The sequence below is a fragment of the Rhinolophus sinicus genome, linkage group LG01, assembly GCF_036562045.2.
Source record: "Rhinolophus sinicus isolate RSC01 linkage group LG01, ASM3656204v1, whole genome shotgun sequence".
Taxonomy (NCBI): domain Eukaryota; kingdom Metazoa; phylum Chordata; class Mammalia; order Chiroptera; family Rhinolophidae; genus Rhinolophus; species Rhinolophus sinicus.
In genome coordinates, this window is record NC_133751.1 from 182846616 (window position 1) to 182864462 (window position 17847).

Here is a 17847-nt window from a genome sequence, read left to right on the forward strand (position 1 = left end):
TGGAAAAATTCACAATCACTATTTACCCATTAAGAATGTTACCTTAAAACAATGAAATTACTAACTTAAATATGAGAAAAATATTTATCAATTATGTTATACGAATTATTTTTAACCAATTTCCTTTTGTAAAAAAGCCAAAAATGTTAGTGTATATTAACCCATAAATGAGAATCCTGACTATATGAATTTTCTGCAATAGTAACTATTTTATAAAAATATCACATTATTTTTCAAATCCCACAACACTAGCATCAATCTTTGCTTTTCTTGCCATTATTTATCACTTTCACATTGTTATTTCATGCATGGAAATGCAAATAAGAAATAAATTTATACCATGCTGAATGAAATTTTGGGACGCTACATCAATTTTGATGTATATTTTGGACTCCATGATTGTCCAAGTAGGTTTGGAAAAAATGTAAGAGATGGTAGACCTAATCAAGAAGGATATTATAATCTGCAAAGGTTGATATTCCATGATGATGATACTTTGACTCTGAAAACAGTACCTTTCACGTGAAAAGCTGTATTCACCTTCATTATAGGTATTTATAGGAGTTTATAATGTGCTCAGAGTTTTGTTGTAGACACTCTGCTTTGGGCCCATTTTTCCTACTGACCAGACTTTCAGCAAGCATAGTATAAACAAGAGCAAAGCGTATTTTTTAAAAGTAAATAAGATAATTTCCAATAGTTTGAGGAGGCCTCTGAAATGCTAATCCAGTTAGGCATTCTTGCAGAATCTTCTTTATTCATATGTAACACATATGCCTTAGTAAGCTTTTATTATCCAGTTTTCTAGGCCAAAGTAAACAAAAAACAGAAAACCAGGAAGGAGATAGGAAGGGATGAAGAGGAAACTGAAATGACAGAAGACAGAAAAAGTGTAAAACAAGTACAGAATGCTGTTACTGCATAATAGGCCAATGAATATTTGTGATGACACTAAATCAGTGCTTCAGAAACTTACTTGCTGAGGAAATTATAAGAGTTAGTAGTGACTATAATAAAGGCTATAAGTTATCATGTATTTATTTATGCCCATTGTTTTTCCAGGAGGGTGTAAAATGGAAAGAATTATAATACATTTTGAAAATATTATATCAGAACGGTTTTATGTATATTCCAGTGCTATAAAAATTACTCTTCAGTGATCTTTTAAAAAATGTCTCATATGCCACAGGTGCTGAGTAAATGATATGTTGCTGGAACTTCACTGGTTTGCTACATAGACATGGAATAAGGCTCTTAAGACAATAACTGAATTTGATAAATAAATTTAAAATTTTACAATAGCTGAACAACAGGACATTGGGCCAGTTCACAGAAAGCAATTAAGCTTCGCTTTTAGAATTATACAGGGTTTTAGAATTATACAGGTTCTCGGAGCATGTGCTGGTGTATTGAGCCAGCCCAGATTCACCATGTCTGATAGTGACAGTTTGTAAATTAAACAGTTTGTCGATTGTAGTTGAACCTTACACCAGGCCCAGGGCACCTAAACGAAGTATTTTTCAAGTTGCTCATTTGAGCAAACATTTTTGAACAGCTGCAGTGAGTTACGTAATATATAATGGACTAGAGATAAAAACAACATGAGATGACTCATTCCATAATCTAGGGAGGTAGTAGGATGATAAGGGTTACACTAGACACATACACAAGTATCATGGGTGTTGAGATGCTGGAGCAATTAATTCTGCCCGTAGAGAACACTATGAATGAAAGGCAGTTTCTGAGCCTTATTATGAAGGATAAATAGATATTCAACAGGTGAGTAGGAATATAAAGGATATTTTGGACAGAAGGAAGAGTATGGAGCAAAGCGCCATGGTGTACACATCAGCATGCAATTCATTGTGCCTAGAAAATGGAGCTCTGATTGGGGAACAATACCCCATTCGTATTGGTTGGAATTGTGTTAGCACAAATGATGTAAAACATTGACTAATGCAGGTAGGTACTCTTCAAGACAAAAATGTACATGTTTCCAGTCTTACTAAGTTTCTTTACCCCCCTTCTTTGTTTTAAAAACTATACTTTAAAATCTTGATTTATTCTGTTCCTTTCATTGTTGCTGTTTTTTAATGAAGTTAAATGATTTCAATCTGGAATGCAAGGCTCTTCTCTAGGTTGGAATTTTTTTTCTTTATTTTTTTTCCAAAAATACAGTAGACAGATGTTGCCCTGGGGTGATTTTAGGGCCTTGAGGAGGCTTTGTTCAGGATAGTCTTCTCCCTCAATCAAGTGCCATCATATCTGGAGTCCCGCCCCACTCTAGAGAAATCCTGTTCTGCAGTCTGAAGTCAGGCTTTGGGGTTTTGGCTCTGGGTGTTGATAATAACCCAGAAGCCTTTACCAAGGGCCCCTTTAGGAACATGCGGAGGCAGGAGCTGACATCTGGTCAAGATTAATCCTCTCAACACCATGGCCTAATGCAGACTGGCTTTGGGCCCCAGCCAGCTGCCCCTGGGAAAGCCAGCCTGCTCTCTCATGCTTGTCTCATGTTTTGCAGAGCGTAGTTCTTCACCATGGCTTTCTTATTCTCCCCTCTGTGTTTATGAGAACTTTAGAGGTAAAGGGGCCTCACAAGAAATTGGCCCAAAGAGGTGGAGTAAGACCTGCAGTTTCACCAGTAATCATGGCGGAGGTAGCACTCAGGCACCACTGAATACAGTGGGGGCTGAACGACAAGGTCACTGGACCCCCTCAAAACCACAGATGTGCTTCCAGTGGGCACATGAAACATCCTCCTGACTGCCACCCACTACAAAGACGTATCAGGTCCAAATGTGCAGCTGTGGGGAAAAGATTGTGTAAATATTTACGTTTAAGAAGTGAGAATCTGTATCTTTTATTAGGGTCTCAGGAGTCTAACAAGCCCATCCAGGACAAGAATCACAAGCAAAGTGGGTGAAAACATGGACTTCAGAGGGACCCAGAAGTGTGACCTTTAGTAATGCACTGAACTGGCCCAGTCCTTGGTTCTGTCTTTTATAAAAGGGGTCAATAGTCCCAAATGTACAGAATTTTTTGGAAGGATTAAATTGTCCAGTGCATGTAAAGGGTTTAGCACAATGACTAAACGAAGAAGCAACTCCTTAATAATTGTAGTACCTTCAGTCCTCTCTATAACTCTGATTTCGAAGCAGCACAGCATAACAGGTACACACCTGACTCGGAGACATGAAGACCTGGTCCTGTCAGTACCCTTTGACAAGTCACTAATTTCTCCAAGCCTCGTGTTTTACTTCTCTTCAATAGCGGAGGGTAGTATTTATATCACAGAGTTGTGAGAAATGACTGAGAACATTTTAACAATGACTGGCCTATATTAGGTGTTCAGTAAAAGGGAGAAGTAATACTCAAGCATCTTGTCTCCTGGTCCACTCTTCCTCCTGCATTAGAACCCTTTTCGGGCTGATGAGATTTGAAACCATCCCAGGACATGGAGAAGACCTAAATCTCACACAAGTCTATTTATCCTAAAGTACCCTGAGGAAGTTACTTATTATCTTTACTTTGCTCTCTTTCCTCTGTTTTTCTTCCTCTCTGAGAACTTCCTCTACTCCCTCCCAGCTTCGGGTTGGATAGAGTTGGTTATGGGGTTGCCAGAGGTGCGGCATGTAGTTGTTGACTTTTTGGTTAGGGGTCTGATGGCAGTAAAATAGGAAGGAAAGTGACTTAAAGTGTTCAGGCTGCTATAACAAAATACCCTAGATTGGATGGCTTAGAAACAACAGAAATTTGTTTCTCACAGTTCTGGAGGCTGAGGTGTAAGATCAAGACATCAGCAGATTTACTACCTGGTAAGAGCCCCCTTTGGGTTGATAGACTGATAAGACAGGCATCTTCTTGCTGTACGTCACATGGCGGAGGGAGTCAGGGGCCTCTCTCTCAGGCCGCTTTCATAATGCACTGATTTCAATCATGAGGGGTCCATTCTCATGACCTAATCACCTCCCAAAGGCCCCACCTCCTAATCACCTCATGTTGGACATGACGATTTCAACATAATGAATTTGTGGGTGAGAGGAGATACAAACATTCAGTCAGAAAGGGATTTGTTTTTTTCTTTAGCAAATGTAAGCATGGCCCATATTATAATGAAATAAATATCCTAAGATGACTGAGTAATCGCCCTGGATAGTCAAATTCACTTATATAAAATCAGTTGATGAGAGTTAGCATTCTCATGCCTAAGTATTTATTCGAACATAATATTAACAGAAAAACTAAAACTGTAAAACAACTGCTTTTCTTGTTATAATTATTCCAAAGCGGAATAGACATATACAATTTTGAGGACTGTTTGATGATTTTGAGTAATGAGCTCTGCATTGAATCAACTTCATTTTAGATCAAGACTAGACCTAGATATGCATATACAGAGGGTGCCCAAAAAATGTATACACATTTTAAGAAAGAAAAAAGTTGTACTCTTGAAACCTATAACTTGACTAACCATTGTCACCCCAATAAACTTTAAAAAAATTATAATACTCAATATATACCAATAACAAAAGATGAATACAAGTCATATGTATCCATTTTTTTGGCACCCCCCCAGTATCTATGTAGCTAGATAGGAGATAGGTAGACGGTTTTTTTCTCCATCTTCTAGTTTGCTTCCTGGCTCTTGCCATCCCTTAGCACAATCTCTAATCTCACATCTTTTGCCATCTGACTGGCTTTTGTACAGGGTTCTTTTCCAGGAAATACCTGGTAACATACTGTCCTCTCTGTTTTTGCAAGGCCTTTTTCTTCAAGCATTACTCCTTTAGAGACTAGTCATTGCCTTCTATATAGAAGACAGAATGGTCAGTGAATCGGGAATCCTGAGAAGTCAGGACTTGGGTTATTCTGATCCAGCGCTGACCTTAACTGAGCAAGTCCTAATGGATGTGGAAGTGGCTTCTCTTAAGAAGAGTTCAATAAATGGTTTCCCATCCTCTTTGGGGATCACATTATTTATCTATACACACAAGAGGTTGGACAACATGACCTCTAAGGGCCCTTCCAGCTCTAAATTCTGTGATTATATTCTAAATGTTAGGACAGCATGGTGCTTGCTGGCGTCACCATTATTGGAATTACCCGTCATTTATCTTACAAAGAAAAAAGCATACACCAATAGCAACAGACCAGCCAAGCCTGACAATGAGTGTGTGTGGATTTTTGTAGCACCCAAAGCTCTTTGGTGATGCTTGTAATGAATGTGAATGTCTCCTAATAAAAATAAAATAAAATCCCAGCTGCCCTATGGTGGCCTGACCTGCCTTTTTGTTTGGGACGTGGACAGAGCAAACATGTTCTGTTTCAGTGTAGCTCTGCGTGCTTGAGACTCGGAATGGAGCTGAAAATAAGAGTGTGTGCTTAATACTTGTTAGTAAGAGATTATTTTACCAAAAGAAATGTTCTTACGTCTATCTGTCTCTTAGTTTTCTCTTCACACAGACCTTGTCCTATACATCAGAGAAGGTTCACGGGAGGTTACCAGGTGGGATCTCACTCAGATTTCATTCCCTCCATTGTAGAGATATTCATAACGTTTCAATCTTTATCTTCTTCCTGTTACAGAGGATAAGGTGTCCTGCCAAGACTAGGCCTCTACAGATCCAGCATTAGACCTCATTTCCTGGGAACAGAGCTAGGATCTTGATCCAACTCTTCTGCTTCCTCCTCCACTTTAAAAACCACACATCTGCCTCCTGTCATCCTAAAAAGACTTTTCATGACCCTTCTAACCTCCTCCTCAAGATTCAGCCCAATAGTCCTCCTTCCATTAAATGCCAAAATACACGTAGAATAATTTGTCAGGTTGAGTCTCACTTCATGGGACTACACCGTTAAGATTGTTTTTGTTTTACTCCCATTTCCAGTAAACTTAATCTTATTTTTTATGTGCCTCACTCAAAATTAGATAACAGAAATAAAGAGATTTCTTTCTCTTTTTCTTAGTGTTATTTTTTTTTCAATTACAATTGACAATCAGTATTTTATATTTTCAGATGTACAGCATAGGGGTGAGACATTTATATAATTTACAAAGTGATCCCTGATAAGCCTAGCACCCACCTGGCACTCTACATAGTTATTACGATATTGTAAAGTATAGCATAGGGAATCTAGTCAATAATATTGTAAGAGATTTCTTTCTTTCTTTGGCCTTTCCTGTAAATCTCATTTCCAAATTTGCTCCAAATTAGGGTAAAGGTTAAGTGGAGTGGGAAAACAAGAAGAAGGGAGAGAAGATGGTCCATTGAAGCAGTCGACTCAGACATTGCACAGCTCTGATTTTACACCCTTCTCTATCGATCCCATTGCCTTGCCATCTCAGAGTCTTCATCGGGTGGGCGTGTGCTCCTTTGGTTGGCCTCCGCACTCCTATGTGGCCACCACCCTGTCCAGCAGGCGGCATGCGCACTGCGTCTCCCGGAGGGCATTAACCATCCAGAGCAGCTTTCACCGCTCACCCTTTCTCCGCTGTCAGCAGAGGAACTTCCTCTGACCATCTGCTACTGCATTAGTCAAAGCTTATCAACTTGTCCACATGATTTCTCTCCCAGAGCTATCGGGTTGGTCCTATTGTGCATTGTATGTCTGGTTTTCTCCTTTCTTGAGGAAGTTTTTCTTTCGCATTTCATTCCGTTGACTTGAGCATGGATCGCAGACACTTGTAACCGCAAAGACTGTTTAATATTTCCCTTTCCCTAGTTTAGTGTTGTACAATTGCAGTGTAGAGAGGAGTAGCAGGGAGCTGTAGTAGAAAGACTGAAGAGACAAGAAACCTGAACTTGAGTCTGTTTGTCTCTGACTTGCTTTTGTGGACTAGGGCAAGTTACATTACTTCCCTGCCTCAGTTTCCTTATCTGTAAATATGTCAATAAAAACATTAATCTACTTCTTGAGTTTTGTGAAAATCACTTGAGTTAATTAAGGGGAAAAAAATCTCTGGGAATGTAAGTTGTTATACATTCCTACTGTTATTTTTCTTAAATTTATTAGGAGCAGCTGTATCATAATATTTCTAGAAGTGCCTCGGTGTCTCATAGCAAGAACTTTCTATCCTAGTGTGAAACAGGTATTAGACATAATGTCCCTAGTATAAGTGTCTACATTTTAAGCATTTTTTCCTCCAGGCTGCCTGTTGGGGAGATACACCATGGTCCCCTTAAGTTCTTTTGTCGGCAGAGCTGGTATCCCAATTTGTTAGCTACTGCTCACGTGTGAGAGACTTCTGGCTGAAAATGACTGGTGTCTAGAATTGAGTTAGACCAGAGTCTGGGCTGCCTATCTACATTCTGAGGTTCTGTTCCCTCCTGGAGATGCTGGGTAAAAGGACTCATCGGTCAGAACCTTCTTACAAAAAGTTTGACAATCCCCTTTCTCAAGCTTTTCTGCCAGAAAACATCATAGCAAATTAGTCCTTCACTACCCACCTCTGTATTCTTTTGCAGACTAGCAGACTAACAACTTTTGGTTGTGTTAGAGAAAATTACATGAGAATTTTTTTTTTTCAGCACTGTTCAGTAGAGCTAGCAACGATATCAGGAGACATGCTACTGTCAAGCACACAATATTTAAGCATGATGTCTCTGTGAGCCTGAAAATGCAAACCCTTGTTTCAAGCGATATGACCACTTCCTTTTGTTTCCTAACCCTCTTTCCTTAAGTCAACAACATGGCCCCTGTCAGAACAAATGGCAGAATTAGACCAGGTTAGCATACTTGCCAAAGATTTAGGTAAGAGATGCAAATGTCTAAATTATTGCATCTCAGGACTTTAAGAAGTCTAAAAAATACTTTCACAGAATTCATTATTGTTCATATTGTGACTATTTGATGAGCTCCAGAACCTTTCTCGTCCATAGAAAATAAATCATTCCTAATAGCTGATTTTTTTTTTCATATTTAAAAAGCCAGCTGTCATCATCATTCATTTCTTTACTTAATACTATTTTTCTTTCCTCTGCCCTAGGATGGTCGTCTGCGGATGAATGACCAGCTGATTGCAGTTAATGGGGAATCTCTTTTGGGAAAGTCCAACCACGAAGCTATGGAAACACTTAGGCGATCGATGTCCATGGAAGGAAACATACGAGGGATGATCCAGTTGGTGATTCTGAGGAGGCCAGAGAGACCGATGGAGGTGATGCAAATCTTTATTTCCCTCAGCAAATTCCCCAAATGGCCACCTGAATATGCAAACTTCCATCGCTAGTATGGTAGCTAGACTCATACTGATTCTAAAATTGGAAAAATATGCCTCAGAAGGGCTCTGATGGATTTATGTGGTGAACAGGTGGTTGTATATTTTAGGCATAACTAGAAGGTGTAAAAATGTGCATATAAAGTAAGTAATTTATCAAATGTAACAGGTCCATATTTTCTAGGTTTTTTCTCCCAGAAATTCCTAAAGCTCTGGACTTTATGAATAAGGCTTTATTCACATAATAAATTATTAAAGTATGTAACATTTTTCTATACTTTTTGAATGACATGCTACCAGTATCTCTCTACCTTAGAAAATTCTTCATCAGATATGTACAATTCTCAATGTGAAGATTGTTATCATGTAGTCAGATGTCCAGATTCCCCCCATAATATACACGCGGATAGTACAGAACTGAGACTTAACTAATTTAAAATTTGATCTGTTAAGCAAGCTGCATAAAACAATAAATGTTTTAAATTAAATATTCTTGAAATCTTTTATCATGATTTCTTTATAGATATTTTTAATGTAAGGAATATTTTTACTTACACATGAAGTATAAGCAAAAAATATTCTTGAATGCTAATATCTATAAACATTTCCCTTACAATTATTATATTTATATTATATAATCATATTATTATACTACACAATTATATAATTATATTATACAGTTACATTAACATTATTTTCTCTTACACATGAAGAATAATTATTAAACACTCCTAAAAATTGTTTTAAGAAAAGACAAGAAGAAAAAATTTGGTAGTAGTTAAGAGTTAATAAAAATATCAACAAATCAAACATATATTTTCTAAGGAAAAATGTTTGTGTAATACAATAATATGCAAAGTTAAAATAGAATGCTATTAAAAAGACGCTAATATAAAATATTGATTTTAAGAAGTTCAATTTAAAAATTAGAAGAATATAAGTATTTTCAAATTATCAAGAGTAGAAAGTAGTTAAGGAAAGCAAAAATGAACAAGACAAACAAAAAATCATACACACAGACAACAGTTCTGTGATTATTAGAGGGTAAGGGGGAGGGAGAAAGTTAAAAGAGGGTAAAGAGGGTCAAATATGTGGTGACGGAAGGAGATTTGACTTTGCGTAGTGAACACACAATGCAATATATAGATGATATATTATAGAAATGTACACTTGAAACCTATATAATTTTATTAAGCAATGCCACCCCAATATATTTAATAAAAAAATAAATTTAAAAAGAAGGTAGTCGGGACTCATAGTTGTTAAAGCAGGGGCTCTAGAATTTTGGATTACTTGAGTTAAAATCCCAGGCTGGTCATTTTCTTGGCTATGTAAGGACATACATTGTTGAGTACTGGGTACTTGTAGAGGACAGATACTGTTGTCTGTTTTGTCCCTTAATATATCCTCATTTCCCACCAAATCATACACACTTCATAAATATGGTTGAATGAATGAATAAAAGTTGCATCTGAGACCTACTTCATCTGAGAGGGTAAGCTACAATAGTAAATATAAACTGCATCTTACTTTGTTATATTATCAGCTATTGGAAAGAAGTAACTGCACCTTGTTACTCTTCTATACATAACCTTGTAAATGTTAAATAAATGTAAATTGGCCAATTACTGGAGACTATATATAATGAGCCAACTCTATTTCAACATTTGTGTCTGCTTAAGTGACAGAGAGGCTTCCATGAATATTTAACGGATTTTACTTATGTACATAGTAGTTATAAAACCTTTATTTATTGCTTCCGTCCATGAGGGAATTGGCTCCTTTCTGGTTTAATTTGGTTCTTACTCCAGAGCCCTAGGACTTCATAGAACCTAGTCGTTGGAGATGGGTGTGGAGGATGGCCTGTCTGTGCAGCTGTGTATTCAGTGTCACTTAGATTTACTGGAGCAAAGATACCTCAACTAAGAGAGAAGTCTGGAGGACACTGCTGTAGAGTTCCATACCTGTGCAGTAAAAAAAAAAAAAAAAAAAATGAATATGGTTGTTAAGAGTTAGTTAGCCCCCTACCTCTCATCTTCCCTAATTTCCTGTCTTTTTCTAAAACATATAAATGCTTAGTGGATAAGAGTTCTCTATTTTGGCTCATCTAGTTGAGACATTTTATCATTTTCATTCTCCTTTATTACGGATTTTTTCATTTTAATTCTCATACTCTGAAGTGGGTTGACAGTTATACCATCAGAAGAAAGTACTAAAGTTTCAGTTTGTTGCGCATCCTCAGAAATGTCTTGTTAATATAGTTCACTAGGGAATCAATTGGGAATAAGAAATGGGACAATAAGCAATCTTTATGAGGACATTTAAACAAGATCTATTTTTAGTTTTCTTAATATTTACATGCTTTCCAGGGGGTATAAGCAGGCATTTGACTCTCTCAGCTATTGAGAATCTCTGTGGTACCCATAAAGATTAAAGAGCATTTTTTCTTATAAAGACAGCAGCTTAATGTATAGCTAATCCTTATTAAATTGCAGGAAAAAAAATCTGCAGTTATTTGATCTCCCAAATCTGTGTTTTACTCTGGCAATGCGTATGTTGTGTGCTCATGTTTTTGGTATATTCTCCTGTGAAACAGCAGTCACCCTCAGGTACAATAAAAAAGCGTCTGTAACCTAGAAAAAGGTCTCAGCAGTGCTCATACATTCAGGCAAATCAATTAGTTAGACTTGGCAAGAATACCAAAACAGTTACTCGAACCTTATATTGATATATAAAAAAAAAAAAATTGAAGAAGCTACTTAAGAAAAGTCAAAATATATAGTTGTTGGGGTATTTTCCCACATTACCCAGATGTACAAGCTACGTAAACAGTTTTGATGAGGACCTCCTGAAGAATACATAATGAGCCCTTGATTGAATCAAAATCATTTTAAACAGAAACATGTTTTTCAAAGGATGAGCTTGAGGTTCAATTGTAATTCTATTTGAGCCTGGAGACTTGGTATTAAAAAATGGGTTATGACCTATTTGGTTTTTTTTTTTCTTTCCCCTTCCCCAAAACATTTCCCTTCCTGCTGCAAGTTCATCTTGGTAGAAGCAGAATATGTTTTAAAATCCATTATATTTTTTATTGGTTGGGACACTAATGGAGGGGCCCATGACAGCTCTATTTTACAGGCTGAATGCTTTAATTAGGCTGCTTACTGATCACTTGTTGGGATATCGATTGTGTCATTTATCAAAGAGCTGGGAAAGCAGGGGAAAAAATGTTTTGTTCTTGTTGTCAAGTCAAAGCACGAGACCATGCAAGGTAAGTCCTGCCTCGCCTGCTACCAGGGCCCCAGCTTTAATTTTAAAATAGTTTGCCTGAGTACCAGTCTTGGTTCAACTAGCAGTACAGAAGCAAAAGGTATGGAAACACTGAGTGTGGAAAAAGCGTTACAAGCCTTGACGAAAAGCTAACGGACCTTCAGCAGCTGAAAACATTTTAATTATTAAGAATGCATAAGTGGAATGTTTTCAATATTTTGTGTAACTAGCAGGATGCGGAGGATTTGTAACTAAAGAGGAAAGTATAACTCAAATGCATTGTTTGAGCCAAATGCTTTTTGAAGAAGGAAAAAGCTTTGGGGATCAGATCAGTGTTTGTTTGTGGCATGCTCGTCTCACAAATAGTCAAGGGCACAGCCATGAGATGGCTTCCAAATGCCTTCCTTGAAATCTGTTAGAAAGACACGTAATACGAGCAATAGTGAAACCCAGTTCTCTGTGCCCCAATCCTCTTGAACAAATAGCTCTCTATAATCAGCCCCCTCCTATTCCCTCTCCTGCACCTGTGGAACATGGCCCATGGGAGTGTTATTCTGGTTTTAAGGAAACTGAATTTGTTTACAGACTGTCAAAATCAAAATAGGAGGGGGAATATGGAAAAAAAATGACAAAAATGACAAAAATATCTCAGGAGAACCACTGCCTGGCATTGTCACAGCAGTTTGTTTTAGCTCCTGGCCAAAAAGACCTAGTGTCTGCAGTGGGACATACTCATGGCATTTCCGTGGCAAGCTGGCTTGGGTTCTGACTTGTCCTAGAGCATATGCACTTAGTCGCCAAGGGAGAGAGAGCGAGGAACCAGCTGGTTGGCAGAGAAACACCCTTGGCATGAACTGTATGCTCGTGTTGACACTGCCACAAGCTGTACTCCCAAACGGAGGAAAATTTGAAAGAAGCCAGTTGTAAGTGGGGGGAAAGAATAATAAAGTTAATCCTCTTTTGTGTTGGCTATCAGCACTCCTAATCCTTAGCACCACGTTGTCAGTAATTTTTTATTTTGTTTCATATTCGAAGACATTTTAACTGAGAAAGCCATTTTGATTTCCCACAATTGAAGATTTATGAGTGATAGACTCTTGAAAGATTATTCATAAATCGATCCTTCTTTCGCTTTGCTTCCAGTGATCAAGTTGGAACATATTAAAAAAGCAAATACAATTTTTATTTTTATCCGTTAGGAGCCTGGAGAATGCGGGGCGTTTTCTAAGCCGTGCTTTGAGAACTGTCAAAACGCTGTAACCACCTCCAGGAGAAATGAAAATAGTACATTGCATCCGTTTGGCACTTATGGTCCACAAGACAAACAGAGAGGTAAGGGTCTGTCCATTTTCATCCACTGCAAATGGTGTGAGAAAACACAGTATGTTTTTATTGAAAAGAAAGAAAGAAAAAAAAAGGAACAAAGGGGAGTTAATTAAACAAAGTACAGATTTTGTTATTCTGAGTCATGAACACTGAGAACGAATGGAGTGGGAGAGCTGACTCAGAAGTTGTGAAGCAGATTCCTGGCGTTGCCTCCAGTTGAAGTGACAGTTCTATGCTTGATGCCCGAAACATGGACGGTTATGTATAAAACAAACCATGCCTGGAGAAACAAAAGGGCAAACTGTTATTATATATATTTGTACAATGGTTTAATATTGGAAGTTAAGAAATATAAATAACCACTAAACTTAAAAAATGTGCAGACTAGTGTGAAACCATAAAATGGTCATAACACGATTCACAGATTTATGCTAGGTTCTAAGAGTGTGGTAAGTACCATGAACTGTGTGACAGTTGGAATGTTCTTGTTATGGTCTCACTGAACTGTCTTTCCCTTATCATCTGCTATCATAGGGATCACATTCCTAGTCGAGCTCTAGATGTATAAAACTTGGACTTTCTTTTCTTTTTTCCAAAAATTGGTATTTCAGGTCACCGAGAAAATTCCTTTTTTTCCCCCTGCATCTTCTTTCTTTAATAATTTTAATTTTTGTATTGTAAAAACAGTACGTGTTCATTACAAAAAAGTTTAGAGAAAATCAATAAAAAAATTTAATATTAGCCATACTTCTATCAAACATACTAATCAATAACATTTTAATGTATATATTTCAAGTCTTTCCTCCATGAAAATATGTATATATAAAGTGAAATGAAAATGAAATATACTAGACATAATGTTTAAGAAATTGCGTTTTAAATTAATAATACATTATGAACACCTTACTATGTCGCTGAATATGCTACAGCATCACATCCAGTGGCCTATTGAAGAGAGGTAGTGTCAATGTAATCAGTCCCTTATTTACACTTAAGATACTACCAAAATTTAACTATGTGGGAACAATTTCTAAACTCTGAGATTACTCCATCAGAACAGACTTGTGAACCTGAGGTTCCTCTAGATTAAATTGTTTCATCAAAATGTGATGTTTTTTCCCTCTGAATTCCTCCATTTTAGTGACAGTAGTAGCAACAGCTGTGACCATTTATTTATTAAGTGTTTACTGTCTGTTAGATACTGTGTTAAGCAATTTACATGCACACTTGAAGTGGGTAATATTATTAGTCTCATTTTACAGATGAAGAAATAGAAAGTCAGAGAAAGTACATTAACCAAAGACCGCATACTTGACCCATGCAGAGACGAGATTCAAGTCCTGCCTCTCTGACTCAAGTTCATTCCCTGAACCACAGCGTGGTTCTTACACTGGTTCCTTGAAACTGTTGAAGTCCTTTCACCTCTTACTAAGAGTGTCCACTAGAAGCTGACTTTACTTTGTATCAGATAAAGAAATGCCTCTTTTCTTCTTAAAAAAAAAAAAGAAAAAACCTAAAAATTTTGTGAACAAAGCAAGCTCTCCTTCTGAGACTTTAAATCTAAATAGCAGGAGAATCTGGGGTGGGAACAGCAATTTTTCCACAGACCAGAACAGCCTTCTCTCTACCATGAACATATAATGATCAAAACATTGGCATCTGTATTGAAATATCTAGCCTTTACGTAATTAGATTGGCATTTATTTCTCAAGCAACATGTGGTCTGGTGACAATCCAAGTTCAGGGTTTCATTCCAAATTACACCAGTGACATCCAAAGGAGCACTGGGCATGTTACTTCCTACCATGTTTCGTTTTCTTTACCTATAAAATATCAATACTGAAATGATAATTACACAGCATATTTTTAGAGAACATTGAGATACTCAAGGTTATTGATAATATCTCTAGAAAGGATAGCAAAGGCTAAAATAATGAAACTATAGAACTATATCAAGTATAAGAGTACACCTAGAAAAAGATTTAAATAATGAAGTCCACTCAAAACACAAGCTAAAAACAAAATGTAACAATACTTTGGGACTTCAGTAGAATTGTTCATAGTTTGTATTGCCACTGAACAGCTAGAGTATCTTAGACACAAGTGACCACAGACAACCACTGGGAGATTCTGTCTATCCTCTTCCTCCTGAGACACAGACAGGTAGAACGATTTTTACACCAGTGGAAAAAAAACATGCAAATCAGCTACCTACTACTCTCCCGCCCCTGACCTCAGTTTTCTAAGGTAAACATAAAAAATCTAGTTCTTTCAAGTGACTTCAATAAACTTTATTTCTTAAAAAACAGAGAAAATCTACTGTTATTGTTTCCTTGTGGATATGCTAAAATACTCAATTACAAGAATTAGACCTATCAAAGTATTGACTCATTAAATTTTAATTGTAAGAGGCCAGTAGATAAAATTCTCTTACTTTTCATATAAACTTATTGACTTAGAGACAAAATGTATATAAACAACAGAATTTATAAACATGATACTGGAGAAGAATATCATAATCATCACCTCTTTGTAATATTAATAACATTTTAAATTCTGAGAACTGTTGAGAGTTCCTGAGTCTCAGATAAATGAGAGGTGGCAATAGGCCACTAAGAGACTCATGAAACCTGAGTGAGTGTTGACTTGCCACCACCAAATATTTTAAGGAGTGTCTTTAGAAAAACAAAATTGACTTGACAAAATGTAATGTCTGGTGAAGAGTGGAACTGTTACAGCCAAAACATTAAATTTTTTTCCCTTCCCTTTTTCCTTTCCTTTGTATATTTAAAAATCCAATGTTGATATGCTGTGTTCCATCTATTTTTGTAATAATAGTACATACCACCCACGATTCCATGGTGTTTTTTTTATGCATACATATTCTTGTCAAGCTGTTACACAGAAAAGACATTTTTAGAACAAATGTTTGTAGAAATTGTAACACCATAAAATTGACATTTGTGTTGTAGAATTGCTAGCAATGCCGTCCGCAAAGTCAGTATGGTACTCCAAGATGGAAATAAGGATGGAGCTTGTGTCTCAGGGGGTTACTGTAAAATCCTATTAAGCATTTGAATGGTAATGAAGTCCACCAACACTGCACTTTCTGAAGAAGCTTGCTGGAAGATCTCACCCCAGGCCAACTAATAACCTAAGCGCAGTTCGCCTCTGGTTTGTTATTATCTCTCCTTTCATGGCTCTCATCTCCCCTTTTGTGCCCTACTCCTGCTTCCCCTCCGTTTCAGGTCAACGGCAACCCAGCCCCTTCCTCATTCACCCATTGCCTCCCAAGTCTGCCTAGGAGACCCACTGAGGTCTCCTTTAAGATTTTCATCCCTACCCCAAATCAAATGTGTTGGTTCTATGGTCTGTCCCACAGGATCTGTGTTCCCTGGGGTCCTTTGAGAAGACATCTAATAGTATAATTATTCCTAATGCGTCTCCTCCTGGGAAGCAGCATGTGTGCACCCCTCCATAGCATGTAAGGCACTACCTCTATATTGGTGATCAGAAATTGAATTATACTTTTCAATTTGACTGATGTTTATTGGATACCTCCATTGTGCAGAATACACGATCAGGGATGTAAAGATGAATGCAATGCTGTTAGTGTCCACCAGAATAGTCCAAAGCAGGGGTCAGCGCATGTTGCGTGTGAAGGGCTGGACAGGAAATATTTTAGGCTTCACAGGCCATAGAATTTCTGATACCACACCCTAACTCTGCCAGTGTAGCGCAAAAGCAGCCATAGAGAGTGCGGAAATGAATGGGCATTCAATGAAACTTTAGGTACAAAACCAGACGGTGGGCCAGTTTGGATCAGGGCCATAACTTGCCCTGAGCCCTTGTCCAAAGTCACAATTTCCTTTACCTCCCCCACCCCTTTTTTTTCTCCGGATCTGGTCCTGGAAGGATGGATTCTGTAAATCAAGTCACCACAATAAAAGATGTTGATAAAAATAAGAGTCATTTAGTCATCAATGGAGTAGTGACTAGAGTGCTAGAGTGTGTACTGTTCAGCATTCATATATATACATATATATGAATCATACAGCATCTGAATGTATTGTTTAAAAATGTACCTAGGGTATTGTCAACAAAGAAGATATTTACTTTGTGTTCCTATCACTACTTTAGAAACACATAGATTGTTCGTGAATGAAATAAAAATTAAAGTTAATGATTGTAATAAAACTAGAAGTGGCCAGAGAAGATGCTAAAGAAGAGGCGGGAGAGGAGAAAGAGGGAGACCAGAAGGAAGTTATCTATAGTCCAGTAAGAGAAATAAACATAGATGACAGGTCAATAGGTAACTCCTTGCAAAAGCAGCATGTGATAAATGTTATCCAGGAGTTATTGTCCATAATATCAATAGATAAACCCAAAACGTCAGTGGATAAAATCAGTGAAAGCATATTTTTTACTGATACCACAGCCCAGTGAGGCTTGGCAGCAGGAGGGAGGGGCTTGTGCTCCATGCAATGATTGAGGACCTGGGCTCCTTCCAGTAGTAGCTGGGCCATCTTTTAGCACCTCCTCGACCTGTGCCTGTAGCGGATAGAAGGGAAAGGGGGAGAAGGGGGAGAAGATAGGCACCCCCTTTGTTACACACTGAGACGGGGAATCACATTCACCATAGTAATTCACATTCTATGGCCAGAGCTAGTCTAGGTACAAAGAGGGCTGGCAATGGCATCGCGGGTATGTCCATGTGCCCAGGAAGAAAGGAAGAGTGCAAATAGAGTGAGTACCAGCGTCCTCTGCCACTGTTGTGAGAGTACTGACAGATCCCAGAGCCGCCGTGCAGGTTTCATGCAGAAGGTGATATGCGAGGTGGCTGTTGGGAAAAGGGTGGAACTTTGGCAGGTAGTGAGGGTTTTGCAATTATATAAGCACAGACATTGAGGCAGGAGAGCCCAGACTTGTGGTTGGGCAACAGTAAGTAAGGAGTCCTGGGTGGCTAATGTATAACAGGAGATGAAGTTGGCTGCCAGGGATGCAGACCTTTATTCTGTAGATAATTGTGTGCA

General features: G+C 37.8%; 1 protein-coding gene across 2 annotated transcripts in view; it reads left to right on the plus strand.

Moving 5' to 3' along the window:
- The window catches only part of PARD3B (par-3 family cell polarity regulator beta), a 946787-nt gene that overhangs the window by 561179 nt on the left and 367761 nt on the right, over positions 1-17847 (plus strand). For both annotated transcript variants that reach the window (XM_019726886.2, XM_074340795.1), the window contains 2 exons: positions 7988-8158; positions 12688-12820. In XM_019726886.2, coding sequence (XP_019582445.2) covers positions 7988-8158; positions 12688-12820 — 304 coding nt within the window. The remainder of the gene's footprint in view (positions 1-7987; positions 8159-12687; positions 12821-17847) is intronic.